General features: G+C 43.8%; 1 protein-coding gene across 1 annotated transcript in view; it reads right to left on the minus strand.

The window, feature by feature from the left end:
* The window catches only part of LOC131938670 (uncharacterized), a 51,997-nt gene that overhangs the window by 25,060 nt on the left and 11,103 nt on the right, over positions 1 to 15,834 (minus strand). The window contains exons 2-5 of the mRNA XM_059296800.1: positions 2,871 to 3,618; positions 1,934 to 2,180; positions 1,333 to 1,449; positions 767 to 938 (exon numbers count right to left, since the gene is read on the minus strand). Of these exons, the coding sequence (XP_059152783.1) occupies positions 767 to 938; positions 1,333 to 1,449; positions 1,934 to 2,180; positions 2,871 to 2,977 (643 nt within the window). The 5' untranslated portion in view covers positions 2,978 to 3,618. The remainder of the gene's footprint in view (positions 1 to 766; positions 939 to 1,332; positions 1,450 to 1,933; positions 2,181 to 2,870; positions 3,619 to 15,834) is intronic.

Raw genomic sequence — 15,834 nt, forward strand, 5'->3', positions numbered from 1 at the left:
CAAACACAATAACAAAATACTGACCAAACACAATAACAAAATACTGACCAAACAAGGTGGCCATGATGAGATCACAATAACAAAATACTGACCAAACAAGGTGGCCATGAGAACACAATAACAAAATACTGACCAAACAAGGTGGCCATGATGAGAACACAATAACAAAATACTGACCAAACAAGGTGGCCATGAGAACACAATAACAAAATACTGACCAAACACAATAACAAAATACTGACCAAACACAATAACAAAATACTGACCAAACACAATAACAAAATACTGACCAAACAAGGTGGCCATGATGAGATCACAATAACAAAATACTGACCAAACAAGGTGGCCATGAGAACACAATAACAAAATACTGACCAAACAAGGTGGCCATGATGAGAACACAATAACAAAATACTGACCAAACAAGGTGGCCATGATGAGAACACAATAACAAAATACTGACCAAACAAGGTGGCCATGAGAACACAATAACAAAATACTGACCAAACAAGGTGGCCATGAGAACACAATAACAAAATACTGACCAAACAAGGTGGCCATGAGAACACAATAACAAAATACTGACCAAACAAGGTGGCCATGATGAGATCACAATAACAAAATACTATCCAAACAGGTGGCCATGAGAACACAATAACAAAATACTGACCAAACACAATAACAAAATACTGACCAAACACAATAACAAAATACTGACCAAACACAATAACAAAATACTGACCAAACACAATAACAAAATACTGACCAAACAAGGTGGCCATGATGAGAACACAATACTCCCCGCTAGCGTCCTTGACCAGCGCCTGAAGTAGAGCAGTTGATGCGGTCAGCAGACAGATAGTCACCATCAGATTCATCAGCAGCGCGAAGAAGCAGAAGACGATGTGAGCGAGGTTGCCGAACCTGGCGTGTATCACCTGCGGAGATATAACACCTGGTCATGTTGGACAACACATGGTCATGTCTGTCTGTCTGTCTGTCTGTCTGTCTGTCTGTCTGTCTGTCTGTCTGTCTGTCTGTCTGTCTGTCTGTCTGTCTGTCTGTCTGTCTGTCTGTCTGTCTGTCTGTCTGTCTGTCTGTCTGTCTGTCTGTCTGTCTGTCTGTCTGTCTGTCTGTCTGTCTGTCTGTCTGTCTGTCTGTCTGTCTGTCTGTCTGTCTGTCTGTCTGTCTGTCTGTCTGTCTGTCTGTCTGTCTGTCTGTCTGTCTGTCTGTCTGTCTGTCTGTCTGTCTGTCTGTCTGTCTGTCTGTCTGTCTGTCTGTCTGTCTGTCTGTCTGTCTGTCCGTCTTACATTAGGAACTTTTTTTTCTCACCTGCAGGAAAGTTTTGGCACCAGGTGCGCGAGTTTTAAACTGGACAGAGAGCACCGGAAACAGAATCATGTTGACCACAGCACAGCTGGTGTACCAGAAACTCCCGGCGATTCCGTTCTAAGGGAAACAGTTGGGGAGGGAGTTAGGGCTGGTTTATGGCTGTTGGTCTATGGTTGGTGGCTAATGGCTGGTGGCTTATGGCTGGTTTATGGCTGTTGGCCTACGGCTGGTGGCTAATGGCTGGTGGCTTAGGGCTTATGGGTAGAGACGACCCCTACTTATGCCTGGAGGAGACCCCTATTTATCGCTGGAAGGGACTTCTATTTTCTGCTTAGAGAGACACCTACGACTTTCAGCCAACTAAAAAACAAACTGAAACATCGACCACATCTTGGCGTAAATCGTGTTCTTGTGTGCGCTCAAAATCTAGTCTTGTAAAATGTCGCACTCTAATTAAAGCGACAATGTGAAACTATGTGAACCTTATGAAAGCAACTATGTCATACATTAAATTTTCATTAATTTATTTATTAAAAAATTAATTCTGACATAGTTTGTTACTGGTCCATAATAGGACAACAACAGACCATTTCTGACCTACCTTAATGGCCACCGTGGCACTCTGCAAAAGGTCACCTGGCCAAAGCAGCTGGCTGGCCACCGTGACGGCCGTCAGGCTGGTGGAGACCTTGCCCCCGGCGTCAAAGGTCGTGTCAAGGTTGTCGGCGTCGTGGAAGACGTGTTTCCGGATAGCCACGTAAAACAGCGCCAGCAGAACTGAGATCCCGCCAAAACCAACTAGCAGCAGACCCGCGGCCTGGTGCTTGTTTAGGACAGGGTACACCTTGCTGAGGGGGTCAAACACAGAGGTCAGCTTGATGAGGGGGTCAAACACAGGGGTCAGCTTGATGAGGGGGTCAAACACAGGGGTCAGTCAGCTGGTCAGTTAGTTGGTCATCTTGTTGGTGAGCTAATTGGTCAACTAGTTGGTCATCTTGTTGGTCATCTTGTTGGTCATCTTTATTGTCTTGGTCATCCTTTCCGGAAAACCTTTGTATTGCTAATCATCGGCTTGTTGGTTATTTGTTGGTCTTGTTTGAGTCATTCGGTCTCTCTGGTCTTTTTGGTCGCTGTGTTGTCTTTCTTGGTGTTGGTCACCTAGGTCATCGTCGTTGGTCATTTTCACAAAACGTCAGTTCCCCCCTCCCCACACAAACAAACACACCCACTAAATAAAATAACGTCATACTAATTCCCCGAGTGAATAATTTGGTAACATGCAATGTTTTCCCTTGACCAAACTGATAAAATCAATTGATGACCAACTGCAAAAACTTACTGCCACTAAATGGACTCGCTAGACGGTTAAGGGCATCACTGTTATACCCCTACCCCCACACCCACCCCTACCCCTAATTTACCCTGCCCCTTCTCAACTCAGAGAGGGAAGACCAAACAAGGCAACACAACCTTAATGTAACCAAACAATCAAATGTACCCATCATAAATATAGGGCAAAGGTCACAAAGGTCACTGACCTGTAGGTCACGTTGTGTAGTGAGTCTTCACAGCCCTCTCGGTCCTGGACGGATGACGTCACTTCCGTCAACAGTAACGGTAACAACAGCAGGAAATATGGTGCCATGACAGATGGTCTTCTGATGGTCTCGGTGATCGTGATGGTGATGGAGATGGAGATGGTGATGGTGAGTGGGTGTGGTTAGGTCAACATCAGTGTTGTCATTTGATGAAATAGAGATGTCAGGTGACCAGATGTCAGGTGGCCAGATGTCAGGTGGCCAAGTGTCAGATCAACATCCAATATGTCAGTTCACACATTTTTTCTTGCTTCATCAAACAACCAACAAGCTAGCGGCTACTTTCGCTAGCGGCTAGCTTTTGCTACCATCATCATACTGCTACCGGCTGGTGGTTTGCTGGTACAACAGATCTCTGATCTGTCCGTGGAACAGATTTGTTGCGAAGAAAAATTGGATTATCCAAACATGCTCTCGTACTCCAGTTTTAGACTGACCTATCTACCACAAGTGGCTGGCCACAATATCTTGACCACAATATCTTGACCACAATATCTTGACCACAATATCTTGACCACAATCTGTTGAGCACAATCCGTTGACCACAATCTGTTGAGCACAATCCGTTGACCACAATCCGTTGACCACAATCCGTTGACCACAATCTGTTGAGCACAACAATCCCCTCACCTTTCTTTGGACCAATCCTTTAGACCTTTGTTTGGTTAAGGACGGATGAGAAACATTTCTAGAAATAGAATAAAGAAATTGAAAACATTTTTAATGTGTTGTCTATGGTCTTATATTGATGTACCAAGTGTGTTTTGTCTTTGCATTTATCTACTGTTATTCTTTCTGTTTTTGGTCTTGTATTTTTGTTTGAGATTTATATCTGCAACCTTCTGTTAAATTTATAGGTTTTTATTGTATTTCACCACTATTATTTAAGTTATGTATCCCATTCAGGTTAAAAAGTATTATATTTTGTTAATCAGATTAAAAAGTATCATATTTTTGTTATCTATATACTACTAAAACTCATGTTTGTTTACATATTTGTATTTTTTCCTTTGTTTGTCTGTTTGGTTACAGGAGAGAATCTGCACTATTTTTAGAGCTGTAAAATACGTTTTTAGGTAGAGAATAATGTTCTTTTTGACCAAACTGTTAATCACAAATTTATTTAAAGACGTTAATTATTTTATTGATCTATTCATTGATAGATACACCACTTTAATTATAAAAGTTCAGAAAAATGACTTTACTTATAATGACGTCACATGATTTATATACTTTTCATAACAATAATGGCGGCTTCCATCGAAGAATTTGTTACTTAACGCATTATAAAGCTAATGTTCTGTTGGCTATAGCTTTAACGATACGTCCGTTTGCTATTTTTATTAGGTTCAAACACTATTATCAATTTTCAACAGTTCTTGTTATTTGAGTATATAATAAATTTCTCTAGATCTACAGATAAGCTGTCGCAGAAAAGGAAAGTCAATTCTAGATGTAAAATCTAGAATCTGGGTCAAATCAAAATTAATTTGTTAAAAATAAAAACCATTATAAATTCACAATAACTTGTTGAGTTTCTTTATTAAACTGTGTTTGTCCTTAAATATTTGATATAAATATTTGCTTTTTGTCTAGGTTCCAGATCGGAAAAACTACACTTAAAAATAAACAAAACAAAAAACTAGCCAGCCGTATCCTCTACATCTGGATCTAGCTCTATCTAGATTTAGAATGTACGCCAATAATGAGTTTTTATGCTAGACTATTTCAGGCCAATTATTTTATATAAATCTTTGTTGATTTAGCTATGTAATTGGGTAGTTTTGGATATAATTTAATTTAAAATAATAGGAACTATTTACGTAACTGAAGTTTCTTACTTTGCAGTAAATTATATAACTAATTCTGACATATCGTAAGAGCCCACATAGCTAAGACCATAGTGTAATAGTTTCCATGCAAGTGGTATGAGTTCGAGACACATAACGGCAACGAAAAAAAACAAATTAATTTTGCATGTGAATGATACAGTTGCCTATCGGGACTTGGCGGGACACATGGCAGGTGAAGTAGAGTTCACAAGTTTCTGTGTCCTCAGCATATGAAAGTATAGTGTGGTCAGACCTATGCTCGGCCGAAATCAATGTTTTAGAACGATAAAAACATGTTGCTTGAGACTTGACGGGACTTTGGGCAGGTGAAGTAGAGTTGGGTAGGTGTAGAGTTCATCTGTGACCTCAGCATATGAAGGGATAGTGTGGTCAGACCTATGCTTAGCCGAAATAGGTGTTTTTAAAAGAAAAAAAACATGTCTGAGGTGAGACGTCTTTTTTTAATGTTGGGTCTGGTTTTTGGTGACGATAAGTGACAGGAGTGATGTCATTTATGGATGACCCCCGAAATTTACAGTTATCCAGGGATAACGGGTCGTCTAGTGTATATTAACATGTAGCATATTTGTGTTATTCACATTAAATGTATCGTATTTTTGTTATTCGCATTAAAATGTATCATGTTTTTGTTATTCTGATTAAAATGTATCAAATTTTTGTGTCAATACTTTTAAATCAACTACACCAGCCGCTACTACGAACCTTCTGGAATTACTTTATATTGTTGCATACTTTTCTACTGTGCAAACATTAAGGGGAAAACATGTAAGGTAAGCTGAAGAATTCCATCACAAGAAAAACATTTGATTTAAACTGACGAATTCCATCTCGAGTAAAACATTTGAGGTAAACTGACGAATTCCATCACGAGTAAAACATTTGAGGTAAATTTACGAATTCCATCACGAGTAAAACATTTGAGGTAAACTTACGAATTCCATCACGAGTAAAACATTTGAGGTAAACTGACGAATTCCATCACGAGTAAAACATTTGAGGTAAACTTACGAATTCCATCACGAGTAAAACATTTGAGGTAAACTGACGAATTCCATCACGAGTAAAACATTTGAGGTAAACTTACGAATTCCATCACGAGTAAAACATTTGAGGTAAACTTACGAATTCCATCACGAGTAAAACATTTGAGGTAAACTTACGAATTCCATCACGAGTAAAACATTTGAGGTAAACTTACGAATTCCATCACGAGTAAAACATTTGAGGTAAACTGACGAATTCCATCACGAGTAAAACATTTGAGGTAAACTTACGAATTCCATCAGACCTACAACCGGTGATCGTGAGAGCGATCAATGAGGCGCAGCATTGGGAAATCGAAACCCGAACATCCAGCCCAATTTCCGCAGATCGATTTCATTCATTAAGAGCTCGAGGCCCGGCTACTTAGATATGCTTTTAAGTGAACAGGTGAGTTGATGCCGGACGATAACAGGTGAGTTGATGCCGGACGGTAACAGGTGAGTTGATGCCGGACGGTAACAGGTGAGTTGATGCCGGACGATAACAGGTTAGTTGATGCCGGACGATAACAGGTGAGTTGATGCCGGACGGTAACAGGTGAGTTGATGCCGGACGGTAACAGGTGAGTTGATGCCGGACGGTAACAGGTGAGTTGATGCCGGACGGTAACAGGTGAGTTGATGCCGGACGGTAACAGGTGAGTTGATGCCGGACGGTAACAGGTGAGTTGATGCCGGACGGTAACAGGTGAGTTGATGCCGGACGGTAACAGGTGAGTTGATGCCGGACGGTAACAGGTGAGTTGATGCCGGACGGTAACAGGTGAGTTGATGCCGGACGATAACAGGTTAGTTGATGCCGGACGGTAACAGGTGAGTTGATGCCGGACGGTAACAGGTGAGTTGATGCCGGACGGTAACAGGTGAGTTGATGCCGGACGATAACAGGTTAGTTGATGCCGGACGGTAACAGGTGAGTTGATGCCGGACGGTAACAGGTGAGTTGATGCCGGACGGTAACAGGTGAGTTGATGCCGGACGGTAACAGGTGAGTTGATTCTATTGCCGGACGATGTGGGACAACCATCAGAGGCACCTATGTTGTGGTTACCTAACAAAATGCTGGTGTACGCAACAACGTCGTGTCCTCGATGCTGTTGGGATTTCAACACGAATATCTTGGATGATCAACTCAACGATATTGTATCATCGACGCTTTGTATCATCAACGCTTTGTATCATCGACGCTTTGTATCATCAACGCTTTGTATCATCGACGGTGCGTATCATCAATAAAAAAACTACACATGTATAGAATAATTATGTATGAAATTTCGTCAACACAAATGAAACGGTACTCAAGTTATCGTGTGTACACTCACAGAAAGAGAGAGATAGAGAGAGAGAGAGAGAGAGAGAGAGAGAATGGAGAGACGGACAGTATTGCAAAACTACGTCTCTCCGGCTCCCGAATATTGTAAAAAGTGAAAGTGTGTCTAAATCTCGATAAAATTTTTGAACGCTTACTAAACTTCCTTTATTTTCCGTAGACGATAAAGTAGGGAGGTGTAAAACTGCGAAAAAAAAGTCAAATTTCGTTTAATTTTTGTTCACGATTAAAATACTTCCTTCAAATTCTACATACGGAAGGGTAAACACTGAGTTATTTATAAAGTCTGGTGGTTTTAAATCGGGAAACTTGAAAATGTAAACCTACGCACTGTTACATGTATAAAACAGAATTCACGGGTGCGGTAGACTGGAGTAACTCGTTATCCTAATCGTTAAATTTTAATTGGCCTTTTTAATTATAATAATATTTATAATGAAATTAATAAATACGCAAATTTTTCAAAATAATTTCACATTAGTTATATGGTTTCTGAATACGACGTTACAGTTTACACTAGTTTAAAAAAAAAGTTTGCGCGTAAGTGCCGATTTTCAGGGTTTTCCCAATGTTGCCTTTATTTCTTGACTTTTGTCAAGCACCATTCAATGACGTCACGCTGGTTACTCCACTCGAGCACCTGTCGGCTCCTGTCCAGGTATACCAACACCTGGAGCCTGACAGAGCCAAGACAGAGCCAACACCTGGAGCCTGACAGAGCCAACACCTGGAGCCTGACAGAGCCAACATCTGGAGCCTGACAGAGCCAACACCTGGAGCCTGACAGAGCCAACACCTGGAGCCTGACAGAGCCAAGACAGAGCCAACATCTGGAGCCTGACAGAGCCAACACCTGGAGCCTGACAGAGCCAACATCTGGAGCCTGACAGAGCCAACACCTGGAGCCTGACAGAGCCAACATCTGGAGCCTGACAGAGCCAACACCTGGAGCCTGACAGAGCCAAGACAGAGCCAACATCTGGAGCCTGACAGAGCCAACACCTGGAGCCTTACAGAGCCAACACCTGGAGTCTGACAGAGCCAACACCTGGAGTCTGACAGAGCCAACACCTGGAGCCTTACAGAGCCAAGACAGAGCCAACACCTAGAATCTGACAGAGCCAAGACAGAGCCAACACCTGGAGCCTGACAGAGCCAACACATGGAGCCTTGCAGAGCCAACATCTGGAGCCTGACAGAGCCAACACCTGGAGCCTGACAGAGCCTGACAGAGCCAACATCTGGAGCCAAGACAGAGCCAACACCTGGAGCCTGACAGAGCCAACACATGGAGCCTGACAGAGCCAAGACATGGAGCCTAACAAAGCTAACATCTGGAGCCTGACAGAGCCAACACCTGGAGCCTGACAGAGCCAACATCTGGAGCCTGACAGAGCCAAGACAGAGCCAACACCTGGAGCCTTACAGAGCCAACACCTGGAGCCTGACAGAGCCAACACCTGGAGCCTGACAGAGCCAAGACAGAGCCAACACCTGGAGCCTTACAGAGCCAACACCTGGAGCCTGACAGAGCCAACACCTGGAGCCTGACAGAGCCTGACAGAGCCAACATCTGGAGCCTGACAGAGCCAAGACAGAGCCAACACCTGGAGCCTTACAGAGCCAACACCTGGAGCCTGACAGAGCCAACACCTGGAGCCTGACAGAGCCAACACCTGGAGCCTGACAGAGCCAACACGTGGAGCCTGACAGAGCCAAGACATGGAGCCTAACAAAGCCAACATCTGGAGCCTGACAGAGCCTACACCTGGAGCCTTACAGAGCCAACATCTGGAGCCTGACAGAGCCAAGACATGGAGCCTAACAAAGCCAACATCTGGAGCCTGACAGAGCCTACACCTGGAGCCTTACAGAGCCAAGACAGAGCCAACATCTGGAGTCTGACAGAGCCAACACCTGGACCCTAACAGAGCCAACACCTGGAGCCTGACAGAGCCAACACCTGGAGCCTGACAGAGCCAACACCTGGAGCCTGACAGAGCCAACATCTGGAGCCTTGCAGAGCCAACATCTGGAGCCTGACAGAGCCAACACCTGGAGCCTGACAGAGCCTGACAGAGCCAACATCTGGAGCCAAGACAGAGCCAACATCTGGAGCCTGACAGAGTCAAGACAGAGCCAACACCTGGAGCCTGACAGAGCCAACTCCTGGAGCCTGACAGAGCCAACACCTGTAGCCTGACAGAGCCAACACCTGAAGCCTGACAGAGCCAAGACAGAGCCAACACCTGGAGCCTGACAGAGATTGACAGAGCCCAACCTGTCGCAATATATTGATTTCTATACCGCGCATATTTTGTCTAGAAAAAAAATGATCGTTTGAGGTCTTTATTTAAACGATCGAATGTTTAGCCCTCACCCCCCCCCCCCCCCACCCACCCCCGTCTGTCCCTCGCGCCTCCCTTACGCTACCACTTGCGCTGAAAACTAGTTCAATATTGAATGTTAGAATACAAAGCGGGCAAAAACGATAGAGAAGCGCTGATTCCAAAAAAAATATTCAATTTACAAAGCGGAAGTGAATCTTTTACCGACAAATCATGAATGGGGAGATTTTTCAACATGAGAATTTGTAGATCTCCGCCATGATCTATATCCACACATATTTGTCACAACCTGTAACCATGTGATTTCGTGCTCAATTTTTTTCTCGTGAACGTAATTCTCCCCCCCCCTCAACTCACCAAGCCCCTAGTGACCTATCTAAGGCCCAGTTCGATCCACCCCCCCCCCCCCCCCAGCCCCACCCCGTGCAGTTTTATGATTTGAACGATTTAATGATCCCAAATTGTTTTTGCCCGTCTCGAACAAGCAAAAGCTCTTACGAGCGAGGTGCTGTAACAATCGTTCGGCCGCGGTGCTCGGCCCTGTTCGGGAGTTACGTTCTCTTGCTTGTAGCTGGACAGAGACATGCTGGGACCTGCATAAAAACTGAGTCGGTGATTGGTGGGCTCAAATCTTTCAGGTAAATAACTCAAGGTGGTTGATGTTTGGCGTCTTGGGGGTGGGGGTATGTCGGGGTAGGGTGGGGGCTATGTCGGTGGGGGGTCTTGAGTTGGATTGGGCCGGGGGGAGGGGGTGAAGTTTTAAATTCTGGAAACCAGAAACCACAACTTAATAGTACAAACCTACAGCAGCATAAACCTGATAGGTTGATGACTTGATGGTTAGGTACAAACCTACAGCAGCATAAACCTGATAGGTTGGTGACTTGATGGTTAGGTACAAACCTACAGCAGCATAAACCTGATAGGTTGGTGACTTGATGGTTAGGTACAAACCTACATCAGCATAAACCTGATAGGTTGGTGACTTGATGGTTAGGTACAAACCTACATCAGCATAAACCTGATAGGTTGGTGACTTGGTGGTTAACCAAGCTAACCTGCTCTAGGTCTAAAATATACTTTGGTTTACACGCTCCCTATGTCGAATCTTTTACAGTAATCTTTTATGGTCTAATTCAGCTTTGGGTAATCTTTTAGGTCTAATACAAATTTGAGTAATCTTTTAAGTGGAATACAGATTTGGATAATCTTTTAGGTCTAATACAGATTTGAGTAATCTTTTATGTCTAATACAAATTTGGGTAATCTTTTAGGTCTAATACAGACAGTGGCGTAGCCAGGATCATCTCAAAGGGGGTTCAAATTGTTTCCATCATTATATATATATATATATATATATATATATATATATATATATATATATATATATATATATATATATATATATATATATATATATATATTAGCTGTAGGTCATTACTTCGCTATGATGTAAAATAAATTGAAAGTAGTATTTTTCTTATTAGAAATAAGAAAAAACACACAATGTTGGCCGAAAAACAAAACAATTAATCTCTCTAAACAAAACAAAAAAGCAAAATATACACTATACACACAATACAACCAAAAACAATGAACGCAACACAATCTGTTTTGTAATCCTTGTAAAAAAAACTATTTGACATAATGATTCCTAGAATATTAAGAAAAACGAACTAGGGGAAATAATGACTCTCTTAATATAAATATGTATAGTTCTACAAGTTTAATTTTAAATGTCAAACCAGATCAATAATTACTTTAGTATGTAATGTAGTAGCTCAACACTATTCGTTTTTACAAAAATATGTTGTTTTAAATCAGAATTAAATATATGGTCATCATAAATGCTAAAATCTTACAGCATAATGTAAGTTTTTAAACTCGGAAGTGGTATAAAACCACGCTCTTCTAAAAAGATAAACATTTTCAGTTATAACCAACATGTTACTTAAACATTGGTCTAACCCTCAAGATCACTGTTTTAATTAGCTATGGGGTTTTTTTTTGTGTTCTTTAAAGATCATTTTTCAACATAATAATAAGGTATGGGTTAGATAACTGTATTACACACACACCTCTTTACTGGTAATTGCAAAAACAATATTTACAGAGTGAACATAGCGTCAGTTTTTAGATGACGGTTCTAAACATACATATACAAATAGATTTAAGTAAGTAAACAGTGGTATTATGACGTAGGACAGGGTAGTGCTAAGCTCCTAGATGTAGGACAGGGTAGTGCTAAGCTCCTAGATCTAGATGTAGGACAGGGTAGTGCTAAGCTCCTAGATCTAGACGTAGGACAGGGTAGTGCTAAGCTCCTAGATGTAGGACAGGGTAGTGCTAAGCTCCTAAATGTAGGACAGGGTAGTGCTAAGCTCCTAAATGTAGGACAGGATAGTGCTAAGCTCCTAGATGTAGGACATGGTAGTGCTAAGCTCCTAGATGTAGGACAGGGTAGTGCTAAGCTCCTAGATGTAGGACAGGGTAGTGCTAAGCTCCTAGATCTAGATGTAGGACAGGGTAGTTCTAAGCTCCTAGATCTAGATGTAGGACAGGGTAGTGCTAAGCTCCTAGATCTAGATGTAGGACAGGGTAGTGCTAAGCTCCTAGATCTAGATGTAGGACAGGGTAGTTCTAAGCTCCTAGATCTAGATGTAGGACAGGGTAGTGCTAAGCTCCTAGATCTAGATGTAGGACAGGGTAGTGCTATGCTCCTAGATCTAGATGTAGGACAGGGTAGTGCCATGCTCCTAGATCTAGATGTAGGACAGGGTAGTGCTAAGCTCCTAGATCTAGATGTAGGACAGGGTAGTGCTATGCAGTCAAATTTTCATGTCAGCCTACGTAACCACAAATGTAGGTCACACATGTGTTTGGTTATTGAGGGGTGGGGGTGAGGGGAGGGGGGGGGGGTAGAGTGCGGATAAACCGAAGAAAGAAAAATACAGCGACGTCATTTGATGTACAAATGGACTTTCCTTACACAACTTCACGCAAGGTTTAAGACATGACCCACGGGGAATGGTCGGGACAACCATTACACCCTGCACTCTTGCACACACACACACACACACACACACACACACACACACGAGCATACACACCAACACACACACATCAGAGTGGCGCAGACGACATATCACACGAAACTATCACGTGACTTCTGTTTACATTTATTGTCCAGCGGTAGTGGCAGGGTCAAGTGGCCGTTTGTGCAGGTGAAGTAGAGTTCACCTGTTTCAGTGCCCGAGATCCGAACACGAGACTTTCGAGTAAGCAATAGAAGGCTCTACAATTCGACCACGCCGTTGTCTTTAGACAGACAAATAAGTCGGTCAAATGAGACTTCGGACAAATTTAGCAAACGTTTGTGTTTGGCCTGTAATGGCATAAGTTTGTCCTGGCAACTGTTCCAGACTTGTCACAAACTCCAGTCCAGACGAGCGCGGGGCGGGAAAGTCCCGTCTGCCGATTAAATAGGCCAGATACCATTTCATGTCGCGTGTGCCACAATAAACAGAACCAATCGGAATTAAGCTTGGTCTGGTACACTTCACGAGCTATTATGCTAATTGACTGGGCCAATCAGAAATTATTTGAATAGTTTTAAAACTATCCATCATTTGAAAGTTAAATTTTTCCATTTTTTGCGTCTGTCTTCGATATATATAAGTCAATTTCATCTGACATTTGTGTGACATTTGACATTTGTTTGGTCACTTAGGCTGGTCGAGTGTCATTAAATGACAGAATGAAGTGTCATATGATGTCATGACGTCAAAAGATGCTTGAAATTAAAGCACGCACAACCGCGAATATTGCGTCATGACTGCTCTGGGTGTTAACCCCTGACCTTCAAACGTGTGACATGACCTTCAAAAGTGTCAGGTTGACAAGGAGTGAATGTGTCAAGTGACGTCAGGTGTGTTGGAGTTCGTGTCGCTGACCTTGTTACTCAGCTCAAATCTTTTTTTACCCTCTGTGTTCTGGTCCAGTGGTCAGCTGACGATCACGTGACCGGGCAGTTGGCGGGAAACCGTAATTGGTTGATTTGATTGGTTGGCCGATTTTTGTCGCAACGTTTAGATCATGCTCTGTACACCCTGCCACTAGACCCTGCCACTACACCCTGCCTGCCACTAAACCCTGCCTACCACTACCTGCCACTACCTGCCACTACACCCTGCCACTAGACCCTGTCTGCCACTACACCCTGCCACTACACCCTGCCACTACACCCTGCCACTAAACCCTGCCACTAGACCCTGCCTGCCACTACAACCTGCCACAACACCCTGCCACTACACCCTGCCACTACACCCTGCCACTACACCCTGCCTGCCACTACACCCTGCCACTAGACCATGCCTGCCACTACACCCTGCCACTAGACCCTGCCACTAGACCCTGCCACTACACCCTGCCACTACACCCTGCCACTACACCCTGCCTGCCACTACACCCTGCCACTACACCCTGCCTGCCACTACACCCTGCCTGCCACTACAACCTGCCACAACACCCTGCCACTACACCCTGCCACTACACCCTGCCACTACACCCTGCCTGCCACTACACCCTGCCACTAGACCATGCCTGCCACTACACCCTGCCACTAGACCCTGCCACTAGACCCTGCCACTACACCCTGCCACTAGACCATGCCTGCCACTACACCCTGCCACTAGACCCTGCCACTAGACCATGCCTGCCACTACACCCTGCCACTAGACCCTGCCACTAGACCCTGCCACTACACCCTGCCACTACACCCTGCCACTACACCCTGCCACTAGACCATGCCTGCCACTACACCCTGCCACTACACCCTGCCACTAGACCATGCCTGCCACTACACCCTGCCACTAGACCCTGCCACTACACCCTGCCACTACACCCTGTAAGTCCTGCCTATACCACATTGGTCTAGAGCAGGGGTCGGCAACCTGCGGCTCGCGAGCCGCATGCGGCTCTTTTGATATCAAGATGCGGCTCTCCAGCTCCTTGAACAAACACTAATAATCTTAATAGAAAAAAAAATATTTGAAATAAAAAAAATGTTAGTGGCTCTTGAAAGCCAGGGAAATTTTGAAAATTGTAACTTTTGGCTCTTCCGCTTCAAAAGGTTGCCGACCCCTGGTCTAGAGCTCAACAGATGTCAAGAGATCGGTTTGTGGTCCAAGCGCACGCTACCCAAACAAACAAACAAACAAACGGACAAGTTTGTGTTTTTCTTATGTCAGACCCTTTCTCCTGTTCTGTAACTGATCCTGGTTATCACGTGACACACATCCTAACCTGCCCCCACCCCTACCCTAACCTGTGGCCGTGTGAACGCGGCACAATTGCCGGAACCTGTAGCTAGTGTGGCTCACTGGCTGCTCCACCACAAAACGGAATCCGTTCCCCCCCCCCCCCCCCCGTATCAGATGGCGCTGCCAAGATGAGATAACTCGCCGATAACTCTGGCAACAACGACGATTACGCCCCTTGCTTCAACAGTCTTTTTAAACAAATCTTCTAGATTGTTCATTCCACAGCAAACACTCGCTTCCCCCCTCACCCCACGGGGTGGGGGGGGGGGGGTAGATTGTTGTTAAACTGGTCTAGCGTGGGGTTTATTTCACCGTTTTAGCGAGCCGAGTTTCATGACGTAGTATTTATTTGAATAAGAACCCAAGACAAACATTTCAAGACTTGAACTCTTGTGTTTGAAAGGTTTTGAATTATTCCCCTTCTTTTTGTTTGCGACACGTTAAGTCTAAAGTATCTTATTCTACACATACCTGGCCAGTGTTATAGTGTGGAGCTAATTGCTGCATAAATTAGCATGTAGAGTAGAACAGCTAAACAATCAGTGTTTGTTGCAGACATTTTTCTCAGGGAGATCAAGAGAGGAGGAAACTAAACTTTCGGGGCGGGGGGGGGGGGGCTGGACTTAAATTTCCGGGAGGTGGAATGACACGTATTAAATTATATATTAGTAAGGGAGCGGGGGAGGGGGGGGGGGGGGGTACTAGGCCCTGTCAATTATCATTCTTCATGTTCTTATAATATATGTCTAGGAGAGATATCAATAGGATCGGAGAGGTGAGATATGTAAGATACAGATGGACGTGTAAGAATGTAAGATACAGATGGACGTGTAAGAATGTAAGATACAGATGGACGTGTAAGAATGTAAGATACAGACGGACGTGTAAGAATGTAAGATACAGATGGACGTGTAAGAATGTAAGATACAGATGGACGTGTAAGAATGTAAGATACAGATGGACGTGTAAGAATGTAAGATATAGATGGACGTGTAAGAATGTAAGATAC

The sequence above is a fragment of the Physella acuta genome, unplaced genomic scaffold, assembly GCF_028476545.2.
Source record: "Physella acuta isolate Inbredline_101_S28 unplaced genomic scaffold, ASM2847654v3 ptg000017l, whole genome shotgun sequence".
Taxonomy (NCBI): domain Eukaryota; kingdom Metazoa; phylum Mollusca; class Gastropoda; family Physidae; genus Physella; species Physella acuta.